Source organism: Lepidochelys kempii, chromosome 16, assembly GCF_965140285.1.
Source record: "Lepidochelys kempii isolate rLepKem1 chromosome 16, rLepKem1.hap1, whole genome shotgun sequence".
In the NCBI taxonomy this organism is placed as follows: Eukaryota; Metazoa; Chordata; order Testudines; family Cheloniidae; genus Lepidochelys; species Lepidochelys kempii.
The window spans coordinates 5,833,767-5,854,941 of NC_136395.1; the positions used below are offsets into that span (position 1 = coordinate 5,833,767).

Here is a 21,175-nt window from a genome sequence, read left to right on the forward strand (position 1 = left end):
AGCCATGCCCCAGTGCAGGGGGCACAGGACATGGGGAGAGTTCCCACCTGCCATGCTCCACAGCCATGGACAGGACATGGGGTCTCCTGCCGTGCCTCACACACCCCAGCCAGGAAGGCGGATTAAAGAGCTGGACCAGCACTAAGAATTGGGTGCTGCAGCCGAGCTGCCCTAGGGGAATGAATTATACCCTGTACATTGACCCACCCCTCACACCCTCTACCCCCCACTAGGGTGACCAGACAGCAAGAGTGAACAATCGGGATGGGGGTGGGGGGTAATAGGAGCCTATATAAGAAAAAGATCCCAAAATCGGGACTGTCCCTATAAAATTGGGGCATCTGGTCACCCTACCCCCTACGCACTGACACCCTCCACATGTACACACTGACCCACCATCGTCACAGCCTAAACACTGACCCACCTCTACCCCCCCTACACACTGACCCACCCTCATCACACAGCCTAAACACTGACCCACCTCCATACCCTACACACTGACCCACCCTCATCACACAGCCTAAACACTGACCCACCTCTACCCCCCCTACACACTGACCCACCCTCATCACACAGCCTAAACACTGACCCACCTCCATACCCTACACACTGACCCCCCCTCATCACACAGCCTAAACACTGACCCACCTCTACCCCCGCTACACACTGACCCACCCTCATCACACAGCCTAAACACTGACCCACCTCTACCCCCCCTACACACTGACCCACCCTCATCACACAGCCTAAACACTGACCCACCTCTACCCCCCCTACACACTGACCCACCTCTACCCCCCCTACACACTGACCCACCCTCATCACACAGCCTAAACACTGACCCACCTCTACCCCCCCTACACACTGACCCACCCTCATCACACAGCCTAAACACTGACCCACCTCCATACCCTACACACTGACCCACCCTCATCACACAGCCTAAACACTGACCCACCTCTATCCCCCCTACACACTGACCCACCATCGTCACACAGCCTAAACACTGACCCACCTCCATACCCTACACACTGACCCACCCTCATCACACAGCCTAAACACTGACCCACCTCTACCCCCGCTACACACTGACCCCCCCTCATCACACAGCCTAAACACTGACCCACCTCTACCCCCGGCTACACACTGACCCACCCTCATCACACAGCCTAAACACTGACCCACCTCTACCCCCCCTACACACTGACCCACCCTCATCACACAGCCTAAACACTGACCCACCTCTACCCCCCCTACACACTGACCCACCCTCATCACACAGCCTAAACACTGACCCACCTCTACCCCCCCTACACACTGACCCACCCTCATCACACAGCCTAAACACTGACCCACCTCCATACCCTACACACTGACCCACCCTCATCACACAGCCTAAACACTGACCCACCTCTACCCCCCCTACACACTGACCCACCCTCATCACACAGCCTAAACACTGACCCACCTCCATACCCTACACACTGACCCACCCTCATCACACAGCCTAAACACTGACCCACCTCCATACCCTACACACTGACCCACCCTCATCACACAGCCTAAACACTGACCCACCTCTACCCCCGCTACACACTGACCCACCCTCATCACACAGCCTAAACACTGACCCACCTCTACCCCCCCTACACACTGACCCACCCTCATCACACAGCCTAAACACTGACCCACCTCTACCCCCGGCTACACACTGACCCACCCTCATCACACAGCCTAAACACTGACCCACCTCTACCCCCCCTACACACTGACCCACCTCTACCCCCCCTACACACTGACCCACCCTCATCACACAGCCTAAACACTGACCCACCTCCATACCCTACACACTGACCCACCCTCATCACACAGCCTAAACACTGACCCACCTCCATACCCTACACACTGACCCACCCTCATCACACAGCCTAAACACTGACCCACCTCTATCCCCCCTACACACTGACCCACCATCGTCACAGCCTAAACACTGACCCACCTCTATCCCCCTACACACTGACCCACCATCGTCACAGCCTAAACACTGACCCACCTCTACCCCCCCTACACACTGACCCACCATCGTCACACAGCCTAAACACTGACCCCCTCCATACCCTACGCACTGACCTACCATCACATACACGTTCAATACACAGACCCACCTCACACCCCCATATGTCCCCCGCATCCACCCACATGCCCTGAAACCATCCCCATCTAAGCCAAGGTTCTCCAGGGAAACGAATCACGCTGGTATCGGTCTTGCATCACAACACACCATTTGCTTTCATTTGCCTATTAGGAGATGGCCCCTCCATCCTCTGTCTCGCAGCCTCTTGCAGTGCCGGCAGATACCCCTGGCTGGGACTCCATGGGGCAGGCCCCATTCCTGTGTGACATCTGGGGTGTCCTGCCTGGGGAGCAGGCGCTAGCCTGCTCCCTCATGTTACCCGCAGTTTGTTCTGTCCCTGCAGATCATTCTTGAGGGCATGATCGGAACAGGACAGAAAGGCACCATGGCCCTGGATGACTTGGTTCTATCCCCAGGCTGCATCCGGGCTGCAGGTGAGCCGCCAGACAGGTCTCTTTGCTCACCCTTTTCCAGCTGCTGGACTGGAGTTTTAACCTCAACTCCCTCTCCACGGGACTAATGGGCAGGGCAAGGTTAGTCCTGTCGCTGATGGCAGCTTCTTCAGGTCAACCTCAGCGCTGTGAGGTCATCCACTCCTGACTCCCTGCTCGCCATGCAGCACAGCATGGCTTAAAACCTATCTGTCTCTCTCTCCAGCTAGCCGTCTGCCTGCCCCATACAGCCCCTCTAGCTATAGCCCCAGACAAAGGCAGAGTAAGATTTTCTGGGGCCTTGGGCCAGAGCAAGTGGGTAGTCCCTCCAGACTCCAGCCACCTGCAGCCCCGCCTCTGTTCCGCCCCTTCTGCCTGTGGCCCCGCCCATAGCCAGACCCCTTTCTGCCTCTTCCCCAGGGTCCTCTCCATTCCACCACCCCATTGCAGTCCCACAACCCCTTTTGCACCTTTCTGTTCCCTGCTCCCCCCCCCCGCCCGCTGCGCGGCCCCAAGACTGAGGAAGCTCTGTCTTTGCACCATGGCCTGGGGCGCAGCAGGGAGTGAGAGCTCCTCCAGTCCCAGGGTCACAACGGGGATCCGCGTGCTGGGGCTTCCCCCGCTACGCCACGCGCTTCTGTGGGGGACTAGGGTCGGGGCTCGGGGTCTTCTCCTGCTCGGGGGCTTCTGCCAGGGACAGGGTTGTGGGCCTCTGGGGGGAACTTCCCCCCACCCGGGGCTTCTGCTTGGGATGGGGTCAGACTGGGGCTGGGAGGGCCTTCCCCCATCCCGCAGCTTCTGCCAGGGATGGAGTTGTGGGCACTGCTTTTGGGGAGCGGGTGCGGGGCGCAGGGGTGCTGCTGTGGCAGAGCGGGGTCGAGGTGCGGGAGCTTTGCCCCCTCAGCAGCCAGAGCTCCAGGCTTCTGCTGCCCAGTGGTGGATTTTTTCTGGGAGCTCCCCAGGTGGCTGGGGCCCCTGGGCACAGGCCCCATCGGCCCAGTGGCTAATCCACCTGGCCTCAGGTCCCCCTCCCGGGCTCTGCCATGTTTATTCCCTCAGCCAACTTTGTTACAAACCAGGCAAGTGTCCCATCGACACACCCGGAAGCCAGGAAATCCTCCCCCGGCCCTTGTGACCTACCCCTCCTGCTCCCCCTCCCCCAGCCCCCTCCTCCTCCTACTGCCACATGTGGGAAGCCTTTACAGGTTCAGTGACTCCCCAGCTACCCATGGTGTACCAGGCGAGGCAGGCTGGGGCGAGCTGGGATGGGGGTGGGACTGTGGGGTGCGGTTCAGGGGGAAAAGCCCAGGGGAGGCCGGGGGGCTGGCAGACACACGACTCAAGCCGTGTCCATGAGCCACCTGTGGTCTGGGCCACACTGGCTGGTCACATGGGGCAGGCTCTTCCACGGCTAGCAGTGCATGGCACAGGTGCCTAGTGGGACTTTTCCAGCAGTGTGTCATGAGGGGAGGTGGGGCTGGGCTGGGGAACAGGGGGGAAAGAGACTAGGCCTCTCCTGGAGTGACCCCCACTCTGAAGAGCAGAGACCTTCCCCTCCGGTCTCCGCTCTCGGTAACGTTCCAGTGTGGCTTGTGCTAAGGAGACATCGGAGGGGCCTGCAGTGCCCCGGCTGGGTCTGTGTTTGCAGGCAGTTAGCTGAGCACTAGGGCCCAGTATAGCCCCTGCCGTAGTGCCCCCTGACCTGCTGTTGCTCTCACCCTCTCCAGGCAATCCGGTCATCGCCCCCACGCCTTCCTCCACTGACCCCACCACGCCCTGCACCCCAGAGGAGTTCACCTGCGACAATAAGAAGTGCATCAGCGCAGAGCTGGCCTGCGACTTTACAGAGACGTGTGAAGACGGCTCCGATGAGAAGTATTGTGGTAAAGGATCACGCAGCAGCTGGCCTGGGTGGGAGAAAGCTCCATGGTGCTGTGATATTAACATGAGGTGCGGGACTGAGAGCACCAGCTAGAGCAGGCAGATTGTGGGCAGGGGCTGGGCACACACATTACCAATGCCGCTGAGTCCTCACCTGTGCCCTGCTGCCATCCCAGCCCTGGGATCCCTGCACACACCACTCTGCCAACGCCCCTGAGTCCTCACCTCCTGCCCTGCTGCCATCCAAGCCTGTTCTACCCTCCCAGCCTCGGATTTCCTCCCTACTCACATCTCTGGATCGTGCAGTGCTTTTGTGCTTCTGAATCTGGTCAGTAAGGACAGTGCTCAGCCCACTCGGCAGACTGGCACTCTGCAGTGACAGCTGGGGCTTTGACACCAGCACTTTGACACTCTGCATTTCCAAACCCTGGCTCCTCGCCTGGCTGGCCAAACCCTAGTGCTGCTGTTTTACACTTAGCAGATGGAAATGCCCAGAAGCCTGCTCAGAATCAGGGCCCCATTGTGCTAGATTCTCTGCAGACACAGAGATAAATTCGATCCAGCCCAGAGAACTGTCAGGCCAGGAACCCTCCCTTTGGAAAGTCACCTGGGCATCACAGGTAGCCACATGAATGCCTATTGGACACGCCTGGGGGCCTAGCTCTGGTCACGTGAGTGAAGCCCAGGTACAAGGAGCGGGCATGCTGCGGCACAGTGGGGGGAGGAGAGGAAACCTCAGCCCAGGGGAGTCAGGCAGGCCCAGGGCACCTACCCAGCAAGGCCATCCAGAGCTCCCCAGGCTCCCTGGGTCCACGGGGCTCAGGGTAATGCGCTGGCTTGTCTAGCCAAGGCCGTAGTGCATGTGATCATGTCTCCAGCTGCCCCGCCGGTGCTGATGGTTGTGGGCACAGACGGCTGCAGCAGCGCGCGCCTTCAGGCCAGGAGCAGGCAGGGCTCTTGGCACCGCCTGGTGAGAGGCTTCGCTCTCCCGGGGGCTGCAGGGGCCCAGGCGAGGCTTGTGAAAACTTGGTGTGTTGCAGGGACATCGACCTTCGAGGCTGGGGCTAGGGGCTGGAAGGACATCAGTGTGGGCCAGCTGCAGTGGGTGAGGGAGAAAGCCAGCAAGGGCTTACTGCCTGGGGCAGACCACACCACCAACACCTCCACAGGTGAGACCACCCGCAGGGAGACCCCTGCCCCCTACCCTTCCACCGGTGAGACCCCCACTCCCATCACCCCACAGGGGAGACCTACCTACCCCCTAACCCGCCCTATAGGGGGCAGTGGGGGAGGGGAGGGGTGGCAGGCGGCGCCTGGGGGCAGTGGGGGAGGGGAGGGGTGGCAGGCGGCGCCTGGGGGCAGTGGGGGAGGGGAGGGATGGCAGGCGGTGCCTGGGGGCAGTGGGGGAGGGGAGGGCGGGCAGGCGGGGTCTGAGGGCAGTGGGGGAGGGGAGGGTGGCAGGCGGCGCCTGGGGGCAGTGGGGGAGGGGAAGGTGGCAGGCGGCGCCTGGGGGCAGTGGGGGAGGGGAAGGTGGCAGGCGGTGCTTGGGGGCAGTGGGGGAGGGGAGGGCGGGCAGGCGGGGTCTGGGGGCAGTGGGGGAGGGGCCTGGGGGCAGTGGGGGAGGGGTGACCATTCCCCTGCTGTGGCCTGTGTTTCCTGCCTAGGGAGTTACCTGGGCGTGGAGTTGGCTCCAGGCCAGATGGTGTCCGTGGCAAGGGCTCGCACCCCCCTTCTGGGCCCCTCGGGCCTGGCCTGCTCCGTGGAGATGCACTACTGGCTGCACAGCGACCCCCAAGGTACCGCACTCGCTGCCCCCCAGCCGGGCTGCACTCAGCTCTCCAGCGCAGAGGGGGGTCCTATGCCCTGTCCCCCACAATATGCCCCGGTGGTAGAACTCCTGGCGGGGCCTTAGGTGCTGACTACGGGCCAACAGGCTCCTCCCGGTGCTGCAGGGGGAGGAGGCAGCCATGTTCTGCCGATTTGCCCCAGGGAAGAGGTTTCTCTGAGCCCCACCTGGAGCCTGGCCCCATCTTCCCATCCCCATCCCCAGGCAGTGCAGACCCAGCCTCCCTGCTGGACGTGACCCCTCCCCGCATCAGAGCGGCAAGGAGTCACCGGAGGGGTCACTGCAGTCCTCCAGCCCTGCCAGGCAATGAGCTTGGCTGCTGACTCGGATCCCGCTGCCTGACACAGCTGCTGGTACTGGGCCCTGCCATGCTGGGTGGGCTCCCAAGGAGGCTGCCGGGCCGGCGGCTAGGGCCAGTGTCTCAGAGCCAGCGGCTGCCCTGCCATCCCCCCTCTCCCTTTGCTAGGGTTCATTGCGCTCGGCATCGTGGATCATGCCCTGGGGACACACAGGCTGGCCTGGCACATGCAGGACAACGGCAGCGCGGAGTGGAAACACGTCACCGTTCCTCTTGGGGAGAGAGCCAGACCCTTCCAGGTGGGCAAAACAGCCTGAAAACACCCATCTTGGGCCTTGTGGGTGCTCCGAGGGCGTCCCCAGCACATGCAGGCAGCTTGGGCACCGTCTTGGGTCAGTGCTGCAGCCCCAAGAACAAAGTACAGAGCCAGGAGCAAACCCCGGAGGTTGCCTGGGGTGAGGGGACCGGCTGGTCGGGGGCCAGGGGTGGAACAGGAGCCCTTCATGGCAGGGAGCCCAGGGAGGCAGTGCCCAGACTCAGCCCCAGCCAATCTCCATCCTGGGGAGACATAGGCAGGGGTCTCAGCAATGATTGGCTTCTTGCTGTCAGCAGCCAAGGGCTGAATGGGCCCCACAGAGGGAGCTCCTCTCTTGCTCCCAGGGGAGGCCCCTGCAGGTTGGTATGTGAGGGGGCCACTGCCCATCCACCACCAGGCTACCACACGGCACCTCTCACCTTTGTGCTGAATTTTCAGAGAGACTTCTGGGCCCCTAGTGTCTGGAGGGGACTGTGGGGCCAGGATGGGGTGTGTGTGCAGCCATGGCTCTTACCAGGGCTGCTGTCCCCCTCAGCTGGAGCTGATCGCCCTGGTGAATCTGCGTGGCCCCGTAGTGCAGAGTGCTGCTGTGGACGATGTTGCATTTGTGAACTGCGACCCCCGCTTTACCCCTCCAGATGCCTCAGGTACGTCTCTCCCTGGGGCACCGCAGGGAAACGGGAATCGGACACTTACCAACTTCTGCCACTGGGGTCCTGCTCTGCTGCTGGCCCAGGATGGGTAGACTCACCAGCCCTGACCCATTCATGCTCCAGGGCTTGGTTCCAGACGGTGCCAAGTGGAGGATTTGCTCTTTTTCATGGGTTAGTTACTACCACTGCGTGAAGAGCAGGTTAACAACAGGCTGTGGCTGGAGGTGCCCTACACTGGCATGGTATTGAATTTCGTGCACAGGGACTCCACCATCCTGTATGCTGCCCGTGTTGGGCGCCGAGTTGAGGTGGGTGATGAAGGTGCAGGGTGTCTACGTGCTCATCCAAGAGCCAGTGATCTCTGCCCCCTGCAGCCTCCCTTGCCCTTCTTCCAGGTTTGCTCCTCATCCCCTGGGGACTGTGGGGACAGCCCATGCCAGCAGGCAGTAGGGAAGCAGCTGCCATCTGGCTGGCCAGCAGAGCTGTCCTTGCAGAAGGTTGGGGACCAGTGGTATCAATGGGAGTTAGGCACCTAAATAATTTTGAAGATCTAGGCCCAGGAGTATAGTCCCAGCACCAGAACCTCACCCTGTCAGATTCACATTCCTAGTGCCCATGCAGGGGATGATGCTGAGAGTGTCTCCAGAACCACGGGAGCAGAAGAACTGGGAACCCTGGATACCCTTTCTTCTAATCACTGCCCAAGTGGCCTTCCTTCCTGCAGCCACCATGTGCCCTCTGGGCTACTCCCCGCCCTCCAGGGGGTGATCCAGATTCCCCATGCCTGCCAAGTGCTCAAGGCTCCCATCAAAGGGGCAGGGAAGGGCATCAGGAGCCAGCAGGGACTGGAGCTTGCTCTTCTTCTTCCCGGGCAGAGAGAAGGGCATGAGGGATCCACCTCCTTCCATCTGGAGAGCTCAGAGCAAGGAGCTCACCCCAACTCCAGATTGAGAAACTGAGGCACGGGCACATTTAAGTGACTTACCCAGGGTCACACAGTGAAGCAATAGCAGAACTGGGATAGAGCCCAGGAGTCCTGACTCCCAGTTTGCTTGCTCTGACCACTCAACATCACACCCTTTCAGAGTACAGTAGAGAACCTAGGAACAGAATTTCCTGCTCCTTTGCTCTGGCCACTAGACCTAAGAATGCTTTGAAATTAGTGGGGTTGGGGATGGACTATAGCAGCTGTAACGTGCTCTGATGTGGGGCTGAGCCAGGAGTGAGGAGTTTGGTTGCAGGATGGCGGTCCCCTGGCCCCTGCGCCAGTGTCTGACTTCATTCACAACTTGGCCTTTCCTCTCTCTGCACAGAGCTGTCTTGCAACTTTGAGATGGGGCTCTGCGGCTGGTACCAGGATCAGAGCGATGATTTTGAGTGGGTGCGAGGCACAGGGCTGGGGCTGGGCTCTGACCACACCACCGGCACAGGTGGGTCCTGCTGGGGAGCCGGAGGGCTTGCCTCAGAAACTCCTTGGCTATGGGGTGCACAGGGCAGGTTAAGCAGCAGGGTTGGGGCCCTCCTCCAGGGCCTACCCTGTAGAGCTGGTCTCAGAGCTGCACTCAGCTGGGGCTCTGGGATCCATTCCAAACTCAGCCCAAAGAAGGCGAGCTGAGGGCCAGGAACTTTAGAAGGCAAAGCTGGGCCCCTAGTTGTGGAGTGCAGGGGGGCATGCCTGGGCTCGGCCCCCAGACTGGGCTGTGGGGCAAGGCAAGGGATCTGGTAGGGAGCAAGCAGAGTTCCTCTGGGAGAGGCTGGGTTTGCTTCTGTCTGCTGCCTTTCCAGCTCTCAGGGGTTGCTGATACACCTGGGCTGGGGTAAGGGCCTGGCCAAGATCTTGGTGAGGCTGGTGTGATGGGGCTTGGCCTGTAGCTGTAGCAAGCTGGGGCTGTGTTTGCAGGGAGGGCTGGGCTCGTGTCTGTAGATACCTGCCTGCCCTTGTTCCTGCTGCTCCAGCTCTCACCGTGGGCTGTGTTTGCTTCTGAAAGGCTATTTCTTGTCCGTGGATCTCTCCGCCCAAAGTACCTGGGCCCTGAGCGCACGTCTCATCACCTACCCCCAGGACCCTCCCACCAGAGAGCAGTGTCTCTCGTTCTGGTACCGCCTGGATGGCCCTCAGAGTGGTAAGTCGCACCCTGCTAGGGCTTCCAGGGCCCATTATCTGTGGGGCAGGAGAAACAGATCCTTCCCCATCTCCTCCAGGAAGGTGCCAGTTGACATGCCTGGCATTGGCATTCAACAGAAGGCACTTCTGGCAAGGACACACCTGGGCACTGCCCAGGAGGCCATGGTGAGGGGCGTGGGTGTGAGCCAAGGCCTGGAGTTGTGTTGCAGAGAGGGACATGTCCCTGCTGTGTGGGTCACCCTGGTGCTCGCCCTTCCGGGGGTGAGGTCCCAACTGTGTGGGTCACGCAGTGCAGGCTGGGAGAGAGAGTTCCCCAGCACGAGGAGCCTCTCTCCCATCCTGGCTCCCTCCCTTTCCTAGTGCCCCCAAAGAAGGACAGACGCCTGCCCTCCCTGCCTCAGCCCTACCAAGACTCCTTCCCACAGGCCCCTTGCTCACTGGCCTGGGGTGGCTGTTTTACAGGGACCCAGTACTTGGGGTGCAAGGCCAGCTTTAGCTCCCAAGAACCACAGGTTCCATTCTCAGCTGCTCAGCCCAGCATCTGCCCCTTCCGGGGCGATGAACTGAGTGCCAGGCATGTTTCTCTTTGGGGACGTAAAACCCAGGCTCCTGTATGCTCTGCCAATGCAGATCCCTGGTCACTTTCCAGCAGAGGCTGCCCCTGTCTGCCGGCGGTCATCTCCCCAGAGCTGGCTGCAGGTCACTGGGGAGGGGGTTCCTGGCTGTGTGACAGGGGCTCAAGGAATGCTCTGTGACTGTCCCCACTTGCTGTTCGCCTGCCCATTCCCATGGGCTCCCTAACCTTCAGTTCCAACCCAGGCACGCTGAACCTAAAGATACAGCACGATGGGGAGCCCGAGACGGTGCTCTGGACCCGAACGGGAGCTCACGGCAGCATGTGGCACCTGGGATTCGCAACGCTCAGTCGTCAGGCTCTACAGAGGTACCGGGTAAGGCCCCCGACATAATGCCTCTTCCCTCAGTGCTCAAGGCTCTTCCGTGGCACGTGGGGAGTCACTGCAGAGCCAGGGGTAGGACTCCGGCCTTGCTGGCCCCAGTGCCATGCTGTGATCACTGAGCTGTGCCTGCCCGCATGTGCCTGCACCAGGGACCTTGCTGGCACTCAGTAAGTAATAACAGCGAGTGCCACACTCCTGAGCCCGAGGCTGGGCTGCACGGCCATGCAAGCTCCGTACGGCTTTGTGCTGCTCACCCAGCCACAGGGCACCTGGGCTGCAGCCCTGGCAGCAGCTGCTTCCAGGGGTCACTTGGGCCCAGACCCTCGAGGGTACTTAGGTGTCTACGTGGCTCTGAAGACCCTTTATCCTGTCCCAGGCAGGCGTGGCGCTGACATGGTGCCCTCCAGCAGTGAGCATAGGTGACAAAGGGGGCGGTGCTCAGTGCTGTGTGCCTCCCTCCTTGACAGCTGGTCTTCGAGGCTCTCCGGGACGGGTACCTGGGGGACATAGCCCTGGACGATGTCACCGTGCGAGCTGGAGCCTGTGGTCCCCAGGATTCCTGTTCGTTCGAGGCCAATGCCTGTGGCTTCTCCTCCAGCTGGCAGTACACGTGGGCACGGCAGAGCAACGTCACTGGCACTGCTATGGCTGGCCCTCCCACTGACCACACCGTGGGGACAGCCCGAGGTAATGCAGCCCCTGTGCTCCCGCAGGGCTGCGGGGGCCCGTCTGCCTTCCTTGGGCCTGGCACGCAGCCCCTGCACACTGCCTGCAGCACAGGGCCCTGGCCAGCCACGAGGGTGCCGTGCGGTGCTGGGGACTGTCCTTGTGTGGTTCTGACTGCAGAAGGCAGCTCTTCCACATGCCCATGGGCTGATTGTCAGGCCCAGGGCTGCACCTGGCACGCTGAGCGCTGCGGAAAAGATGGTCCCCCAGAGAGAGACCACGTGCGGGCAGCTGGAATGCTGCAGCATGGGCGCTGCAGGGCAGGGCTGAGGTGGGGACCAGGACACGGGAGGGGGATGGGTGAGCAGGGAGCCTGCGTGGCACTGCCAGGTGGGGCTGAGCCAGTCCATTTCCAGGGCACTCCAAGGTGGCCATGCCAATCTCCTGGGTTCCCGGTTCCACTTAGCCAGTGGAAACAGCCAGGGTGCTGTGCTGTGGCTGGCAGGGACCAGCCATACCTCCCCAGCCTGAGGGGTGGGCTAAGGCAGGTGAGGCACCAGATTAAGGGTCTTCTAGGCTTTTGAAAAGGAGATGTGGGGGTTGCTCGGTAGTTGGCACTGCAAGGAGAAGGCAGGCTGGGACTGGAAGGAAAAGGACACTCCAGGGACCCAGGTGGGACCTGGGGCTCCGGGAGGTGCTGAGCATAGAAAGGGGCTGGGAGCAGGGCTGGGGGAGGGGGAGCAGGTGAAGAAGTCCTGAAGGGCAAAGGAAACTTTCTGTTTGGTGGGAATGTTTGAGTTTGGACTCTTGGTTTTCTCCCCCGTCTCCACCCTGGGGTTATGTTTGTTGTAAAATGGCTGGAGGGCTAAGCCATAGCTCCTCCCCAGACTGATGCATGACAAGCTGAGGGCGCACACCTCGGGAAGAGAAACTGAGGCAGGGAGTGCTGGCAATGCCATGCTGGGCCAACAGGAGGTACAATAGAGTAGCCATGCCCCTGTGACAATCCCACTGTCTTGCACTCTAGGAGGTGCCAGGTCAGGTAACAGGGAGAGCTCTGTCAGCCCGCATGGTCTATGCTGGTTCAGGTGCACTGGAAGATGCAGTTGTTCTCTGGCTTTTCCTTACTGTGGGCCTGCAGCTGGGTCCCTTCTCTGGTTGGTTGGAGGGCTGGCAGGGTCTGCTGTGGGGGGGTCCATGATTGTGCCCTGTGCCCAAAGGTCTGCCCAGGGCTGATGCTGGGGTGTTACCCGCACACTCTAGGGCGCCCACCTTTCCCCAGTTCCTAGGGCTCAAGGCGTAACTCCAGCCTTACCCAGTTCCTAGAGCTCAGGGCCAGTGGCGTATTTACCATGAAACAAACCGTGCAGTGGCTTGGGGCCCCCAACAATGGGGGTCCCCAAAATGCAGGACGAATCTGACAAATGACTGAATTTAATGAGTGTTTCAAGTTGTGAAGCGGTCCAGGCTTTCTGCATTCTGAGAACTTATTCTGTGAACTGTGCTCTAAACATGGTTTTTTGAAGTAGTCTATTTGCTTTGCCATTTTTTCTGTGTCTTGGCAATAGCATAACAGCAATTAAGGGAAATCATCATTTGCCAGGCACAGTCTGTCTGCTTGACCAATTATCCAATTGAATAAAAGCACCCTCCCCCACATTGTTTCAGAGCCTGATAAAAACACGGAATTAATGGCGTTAAAGCTAATTAGGTGGTCCATGGCCCACCCAGGCCCACCCGTGGCTACACTGCTGCTCTTTCAGACATTTTTAATCTGCCTAAAATCAAGGTCAATTTTTTAGCAATAATGGAACAACGCTGAGTCTGGCAGTCAAAAATGCAAAAAAAATCAAGGCGAGGCAAGAAGACAAAGCGAAGCAAAAAGACAGTTTGTCATCTTATTTTTAAAAGCTTGAAGTATTGAATTGTGGACATTCATCAAAAAGTATGGGCGAGGAAACATCTGAATTATCTGATCACTTCCCGAGTTGTGGGGATACCACAACGACTGCAAAAGTTGAAGAAGTGGACTCTGAAGTGACAATGGAACTACAAAATATTGGTAATTTTGTTGAAGTAAGGGAAGAAACCTACCCTGAAGACATTGCATTATGGCCAAAATCTGTTGCATTGGATATGATAGAATATTTCTTAGTAAATGAACCGAAAAATGTAGGTAATATGGAAAATTTGAGAAAAGAGTATGAGATTGCAGGACGAAAGCAATTTAGAGGTCTTCATGAGTCCCATTTTCTGAGGATGAAGAAGAATGGGATGACAGAAATGAGAATTTGGTTGATTGTTTCATAAACCACTAAGGCAGGTTACTGTTATGTTTGCAAATTAATCCCTGACCATAGTAAAGGAAAACAAACATTCGTTGACGGGCACTCTAATTGGAGAAACATTGCAAGACATATCTCTGATCACGAAACTTCCAAAGCTCATATCAACGTTATGTGTAAGTTCGTTCCAAGGTGTAAATTATCTGGAAGAATTGATTCTGTGTTATCAGATCAGGAGTGAAAAGGAAATGCTGAGACGTGTTGTTGCCCCGGTCAAACTGCTGTCTTCTTTGGGACTACCTTGAAGAGGACATGATGAGTCATCATTGCCAAATCAAAAAGGTAATTTTTTAACCCGCCTTGAATATCTTAGTGAATTTGATGATTTTCTCAAAGAACATTTGAAAAATTATCAGTATTGTGGTCAGGGAAGATCAACTTTTTAACACAACTGAACCTACAATGAATTCATCACTATAATGGCAGAGCAGCTCAGAAACCAATTCACTGATGAAGTAAAGGATGCCAAGTATTATTCTATAATAGTCGATTCAACACCAGATGTGAGTCATGTAGACCAATTAACATTAATTTTAAGAAATGTGACTGGCAATGGTGAAGCTGTAGAGTGATTTCTTTGTTTTGTCCCGCTAAAATCCCACACTTGGAAGGTCTGGAGACAACGGTTTGGAAATCATTGCAAATTTAGGTTTGGACATCAAAAACTGTCATTGGCAGAGCTTTGATAACGCCACAAATGTGGCAGGAAAATGTTCAGGTCTACAGGCAAGACTGAATGATGCAAGCCCCTCTGCTGTATTCATACCATGTTCCAGCCATTCCTTAAATTTAATCTGCAACGCTGCAGCCGAATCTTGTGAAGGAGCTACACATTTTTTGACTTTGTTCAAAACGTGTATGCTTTTTTTTTGGTTTCCACGCATCGGCAGAGTATGCTACAATCACGCTTGGAGCAGGCAAATGAAAAACATTTGACAGTGAAAAGAATTGGTGACACCAGGTGGTCTGCTCATGCAGATGCTGTTTTGGCTTTGAAAATGAGCTATGATGACATAAAGAAAACCTTATTTGACACAGCCACATCAAATTCTGTAAAACCATGTGCGAAAAATGAAGCAAAGTCCTGAGCAGAAAAGTTTGAAAAGTACGATATTGCTGTTTTTACTCTTTTTTGGAACTGTTAACTTCAAAGAATTAATGCCATCAGCAAATCACTACAAAAGATTGATACAAATTTATTGAATGCTGCACAATTGTTAACCTCAGTTAAAAGTTTTGTCATAGAAGTTCAAAATGACTATAGCTCAGTGGAAGCAAGAGACAATGAAATCAATTTAAAAGGGAAAGAGCAGATCATCGTTGAGACAGTCAATGTTATTTGTGACACAATAATAGTGCAGTTGCAGAGTAGAGGTGAATCTCTAAAGAAAACTGTTGCTTTATTTTGCTTGTTTTTTGACAGAAGTACGGATGAAAATGCTAAAAGCCACTACAGTAAGAAATTAAGTGAATTCTACTGAGAGGACATAGACACAAATCTTTTTCAAGACGAAGTGAAACATTTCATTCATTTTAACGAAAATGATGAGGTCTGTGCTTCGAGATCACCAATTGATTTGTATAGATTTATATGTGATGGTTTGCAGGCAACCTTTCCAAATGTAGAAACCATTCTGAAAATATTTTTAACAATACTTGTCCCAAACGCTTCTGGTGAACGTTCTATTTCTGTATTGAAACGAGTTAAAAATTATTTTCAAAATACGAGTCAGGAACATTTGATAAGGTCGACAATATTGACAATTGAAAGTGCCTCTTTACAAAATGTTACTTATGATGACTTAATTGACGATTTTCTAAAAAAAAAGTGGAAAAAGAAAGCTATCTGAATAAATTTTTTTTTTCCAAATTGGGTAAGTTTCTTCAGAGGAAGTTAACTTTTATTTTTCCATCATGTGTCATCTGTACTTTTTATTTTTGTGCATTTTTCACATTAGTATAATGCAAATACAAGCTTTCATCTAGACCAGAAGTTCTTAAACTGTGGTCTGAGAACTCCATTCAGGTGGACCGAGGAAAGGTTATTAAGTATTTTTATAAAGCGCTCTTATCCAAAGTACTTCACAATAGTTCAACGTTTGGTAAGATCATTAAGTGGTCTGCTGAGTCCCTCAGCAATTTTCAAGTGGTCTGTGAAAAAAAAGTTAGAATTCAAAAACAATCAAGGTACCTCACTTTATTTTATTTATTTTATTTATTTATTGACAAAGCCCTGGCTGGGATGATTTAATTGGGGATGGGTCCTGCTTTTGAGCAGGGGGTTGGACTAGATGATCTCCTGAGGTCCCTTCCAACCCTGATATTCTATGATTCTATGATTTTATTCTATGATTTTAATTTACTTCCTATTACTTATAATATAGGAGGAGGATGAAGTAAAAAAGATTGGAAAACTTGGGGGGAGATACGAGAGAATGTTCTCTTACTTAGCTGGGTCCCGAGGGTCAGGCCCCAAAAATGAAGCTGCACACAGGGCCCCACTAAACTCTAAATCTGCCACTGCTCAGGGCATAATCTTGTGTGGGTTTGGGGGGTCTTTTACTAGTGAAAGAGCCTTACACAGTAATATCTTTTACCTCTATTCACAGCTACCAAACAGAACACACACGCTAAGGAGACAATGCTTCCCGTTCCCAAGGAGGCAGAGGAACTTTTCCTGGTGGCCAGGCAGGATCAGGACATCCTGGGCTGTGTCCTGGAGCTGGTTCCAATCCAAAGAATTTCCTTTTGGACTCTCCAGTTTACATAGTTAAACTTGAGTCCTGCTTAGTTGTACCTTAACCAACCATTTTACTAAAGTTTTATAAAATAATTCTTTGACCAGTCCTAACCTATTGTGAAACAATTCTTTACCCAATCATACCCCACCATCTTAGTTGATTTATACCTAGCAAAAATTAGTTATATAACAGACAGAAGCAATCAAAGAACCAGACAGAGACCATTTAGATAAACAATAGATAAGTCTGGGTTTATGTCACTGAGGTCATGGAAATAGGGTGACCAGATGGCAAATGTGAAAAATCGGGACGGGGGTGGGGAGTAATGTGTGCCTATATAAGAAAAAGCCCTAAGTATCGGGACTGTCCCTATAAAGTCGGGACATCTGGTCACCCTGCATGGAAGTGACTTGCAGAGACCTCCCTGACATTCCCTGCTTCAGCCCCTGGGGCTGTGGGACTCCGGAGCTGGGGCCTGGGCAGGGTTCCAGTGACAGGCCTCAGCAGCGACAAGGTTCCAGCAACAGGTGACAGACTCCTGAGGGGTCCTCCTCAGACCTCGAGCAGGGGGAGGGGGACGCCTCGGGTGAGCGGCTGGGGGTGTCCCATTTTTTCCTTGGGCAATATGGTCACCCTGCAGCTCCCAGGTGCTGTGGGCAGATAGGGAACCCCCCCAGCCACCGCAGTATGGGGGGAAGGAACCATGGAGCTGCAGCAGCAAAAGTCACAGACAGGTCACAGCTTCCACCCTGAATTTTTGTTTATTGCCTGTGACATGTCCATGACTTTTACTAAAAATAACCATGACACAATCTTAACCTTAGTAATAGAGAAGTAGGGACCATAAAGGCAAAACAATAAAGAAAAGAGATTTCACCACCCACAACTGCTGATAAGCGATTTCTTGCCAGACAGAAGGCCAGCAAACAAAGTTTTCTTTAAATATCTTAAGAGATTCCTTGCTTATGGGTGGTGGTGGTGCTATTGGGACAGAAGCTTTCTTAACAGCCTGATATCTCATTGGTTTGATGTAATGTAGAGGGAATGTGAGGATGTGACTGTCTGCTTTTAGCTCATGGCTGCTGCCCTCCTAATGTGGCTGCAGAAAAAGGCCTTAGCCCTTATGGGGGAGAGGGGTCTGTAGCTGTTCCCCATGCCCAGGGGTCTGACTAGGGATGCTGCTGGGGGGATAAGGGAGTCCATGACTATGCTCCAGTCCGTGCCCAGCGGTCTGATCGGGGCTGATGCTGGAGGGTCCATGGCTGTGCCCCGGGCCCAGGGATCTCAGTTCTGGGCCTGGAATGATTAAGTGACTCTCTCTGCCAGGCTGTTGGTTTTTGTTTTCCACAGGATATTACATGATTGTTGATACCAGCAAGGGCTCCCTGCCCCGTGGGCAAGTAGCCACTCTGAGCTCTGGGCAGTACAGGCCCCTGACTCATCCGCAGTGCCTGGGCTTCTGGTACCAGCTGAGCCCCAGTGACCCAGGTGAGCCCGGAAGCCTTTGATCCCCTCGGGCTGGCGGGCGCGGAGATGCTGGGCAGTGGAGTGAGGGGCAAGAGGCTGTGGAGGAAGGCTGTTCTGTGGTTAAAGCCAGGCCTGGGAGTCAGGACTCCTGGGTTCTCGTCTTGGCTCTGCCACACACTTGCTGGGTGAGCCATGGCCCTTCTTGGTGGTTGGTTCCCTCATGGTAAACTGGGCATCCCGACCCCTGCCCGCGACCTCACAGGGAGTGTGAGTAGGAGTGTGGGGACCTCCAACCCAGGAACAAATCCCACTGCCTCCTACTTGTACCCTGGCCCAGGTGCATTTCTCAGGCCCGTGGGTTCTGCCAGCTCCCCAGGAGGCTAGAGTTAGCCAGGTCAAGCCAGGGCTCGAGGCCGGCCAGCCAAGTGTCCTGGCAGTGCCTGGAAACATCTTCCCCATGGAACTGCTAGTGACAGAGCCTGGGGGGGTCTTTCCGTGCCATGTTGTCAGCCCCATTGCACCAGTATGGAAATGGCTAAGGCCCCGCAGTGAGTCAGGACTAGAACTCAGGGGCCCTGACACCCAGTGCCCTGCATGCTGCCTCCATGGTGCTTTGGAGGAAGGTTGAGAGCAGAGCAAGCTCCCGGGAACACCACCAGTGCCACGGGCTTGGCGGTGCCGCTGCTCCTGTGGGTGGCCCTCAGGAGGTATCACCATCTCTGTCTTTCGCTAGGTTCCCTGACGGTGGGTGTGAAGGAGAAGGGGGTGCAGCGGAGGCTGTTCAGCGTGAGCTCAGTGCAGGGGGACGCTTGGCGCTACGGTAAAGTGACTGTCCAAGTGGCTGAGGACTGGCAGGTGAGACAGCCAGGGGACCTGGTCCTTGACTGGTGCTCTGATGCGCTACCTATACAGAACAGGGCGATCAGTCAGATCCCAGCCTGAGTCAGAGAGGAGCTCCAGAGCCCTGGCCGCCTGATCCGGGAAGCTGCTCTCTGAGCAGCGATGTGCTCTGAGGGACTTCTCTGGGGCTGAACCCCAGCCCCAGCTACTCCGCTACATGGGTGGAGGCTGGACTGGGCCTGCCAGGCCTGGTGAGGGGGAAGGATGGTCAAGTCCTCCACTGGAGCTGGGTAGGTTTTACACCATGCGCCTCCCTGTGGCACATGGGCACCGGCCAGCAGGGGGTTGGAAGGCTGGAGCAGACCTGGGCTAGTCCTGGGGCATCATGCTGTCGCTGCATGGCTGAGACTCGGGGGGTCCATCAGGCTCTGGCCCAGCCTGCACAAAGAGGAGGAGCAGAGCAATGCCCTGGGTGGGCCTGGCCCCCACTTCCAGGCTCCATGAGAGCATGCCGAGTCCCAGTGGTGTCCAGTCGGCTCTGGCGGGACCTCCGGCCTGACCCTGGATCTGCTCCCTGCTCTCTTTGGCAGGTCACCTTCGAGGTGGTGAGTGCTGGCGGTGAGCTCTCCTACGTCGCCCTTGATGATTTGCACCTGAAGGCCAGCAGCTGCCCAGAGCCAGGTACGGGGCTGATAGCGCCCAGGGCCCACTAGGCAGGTGCTTCCAGACACAGCTCTTCAGAGCCGGGCAGTCTGGCTGGGGCAGGGGAGGGTGGCCAGTAGGCTGAGGAGGGGGCAGTGAGGGGAGAGCTAGCTGCAGGGGGTGGGTTCAGCTACACGGGAAAAGGGGGGCAGGGCAGGGGAGGGGAGGAGGGATGCCGAGGTGAGGACTGAGAGGGGACAGCTGGCGCAATGTGCCAGCCAGCACCGAGCAGAGTCTGGAGCAGTCCGAGGTCCCTCTTTGGCGCCTGCCCGCGGGACGTCTCTGGCTGGCTTCTCTCTGCAGCTCCTACAGGACCATGGGTAGGGGGGCTGTACCCTAGGACGGGTCCTGGCCAGTTGTGTGTCGGTGTCCAAGTGGAAAGGCCGGGGCAGGTGTGACACGTACACTGCTGTGTGCAGCAGGGTCAGACAGGAACTGGCCCCTACCAATCTCAACATGGCAGCCAAGGCGGGGTTGGGAACTGGCTGCTCAGCCCAGGGGCAGCAGGTTTGTATAATTTTTGGTGGTGCCCAGAATGGGTCCAAGTCCTGTCCCCCCTCCCCCGCCCCTGTGCCTTGTAAGCCGATATATATTTTTAAAAATACTGTAAAAATGGACTGGAAACAGTAAGCGGTTAACAGTTTCCCTATATTGCACAATTTGGGGGTGTGGTGGGGGATGACGGCTCTGGCTGGGGGTGAGGGCTCTGGGGTGGAGCTGGGAATGAGGGGTTTGGGGTGTGGGAGGGAGCTAGGGTGACCAGATGTCCCGATTTTATAGGGACAGTCCCGATATTTGGGGCTTTGTCTTGTATAGGCACCTATTACCCCCCATCCTCTGTCCCGATTTTTCACACTTGCTATCTGGTCACCTTAGAGGGGGCTCAGGGCTAAGGCAGAGGGTCAGGGTGTGGGGTGAGGGCTGCGGGGTGGGGCCATGGATGAGGGGTTCACAGTGCAGGAGGGGGCAGAGGGTTGGGCAGAGGTGAGGGCTCTGGCAGGGGGTGCGGGCTCTGGGGTGGGGCAGGGCTGGGGATGAGGAGTTTGGGGTGCAGGCAGGCTGTCCCGAGGCTGGGGCCAGAGAGGAGGACTCCACAGTCCCCCCCAGCCCTCTCGGCCGTGGCAGCACGCTCCCCCGGCACCGTTACTGCTCCCTCCGCAGGTCAGCCTCCTGCTGGTGCTGCTCCCTTTTGTAGCCGGCAGTGGCTGTCAAGGGAGCGCAGCGCAGAGCAGCAGGGCAGGCCGGGACGCTCGGGGGAAAGTGTATGGGGGCAGCAGGCAGGGCTCCGGGGGCAAGGTGATGACTGTCCCCGTGGTTAGAGACATGCTGCTGTTATCCCGTAGCATGCCCAGGCTCGTAGTGTAGCAGCCCAGGCTCGTAGGGATGGGGCTGCCCCAGAGAGGTCTTGCCAAGGGCCTGATCCCGCACTTCTCCCAGTGAGTGCAGGGTGGGCCCAGAGGATGCCCCAGAGGCACCATGAGCCCATGCTCCTGTAATGGGGCAGGGGGTCTCTTGCTGGCAGGTTCCTGTGACTTTGAGTCAGACACTTGTGGCTGGACCAGCCCCTCAGACCACACCCTGGGCAGCTACACCTGGGGCTGGAAAAGCGGGGCCAGCCCGGGCCCGGAGGTAGACCACACGCTGGGCACGACAGCAGGTGAGAGGCACTCTTGGCCAGGTGGGAGTGGAGATGGGGCTGCTTGGGGGAGGCGTCCTGGAGGCGGGGTTCTGACTGCCCTGTGGGGGTGTCCAAGGGACCCACACACTGATG

At 56.5% G+C, this 21,175-nt stretch overlaps 1 protein-coding gene across 1 annotated transcript in view; it reads left to right on the plus strand.

The window, feature by feature from the left end:
* MAMDC4 (MAM domain containing 4) overlaps positions 1-21,175 on the plus strand; it is a 42,658-nt gene that overhangs the window by 14,669 nt on the left and 6,814 nt on the right. Inside the window, exons 11-24 of the mRNA XM_078849130.1 lie at positions 2,478-2,568; positions 4,293-4,448; positions 5,487-5,615; positions 6,111-6,242; positions 6,759-6,889; positions 7,442-7,553; positions 8,873-8,989; positions 9,548-9,682; positions 10,504-10,634; positions 11,111-11,330; positions 17,746-17,883; positions 18,596-18,717; positions 19,293-19,383; positions 20,927-21,061. Of these exons, the coding sequence (XP_078705256.1) occupies positions 2,478-2,568; positions 4,293-4,448; positions 5,487-5,615; positions 6,111-6,242; positions 6,759-6,889; positions 7,442-7,553; positions 8,873-8,989; positions 9,548-9,682; positions 10,504-10,634; positions 11,111-11,330; positions 17,746-17,883; positions 18,596-18,717; positions 19,293-19,383; positions 20,927-21,061 (1,840 nt within the window). The remainder of the gene's footprint in view (positions 1-2,477; positions 2,569-4,292; positions 4,449-5,486; positions 5,616-6,110; positions 6,243-6,758; positions 6,890-7,441; positions 7,554-8,872; positions 8,990-9,547; positions 9,683-10,503; positions 10,635-11,110; positions 11,331-17,745; positions 17,884-18,595; positions 18,718-19,292; positions 19,384-20,926; positions 21,062-21,175) is intronic.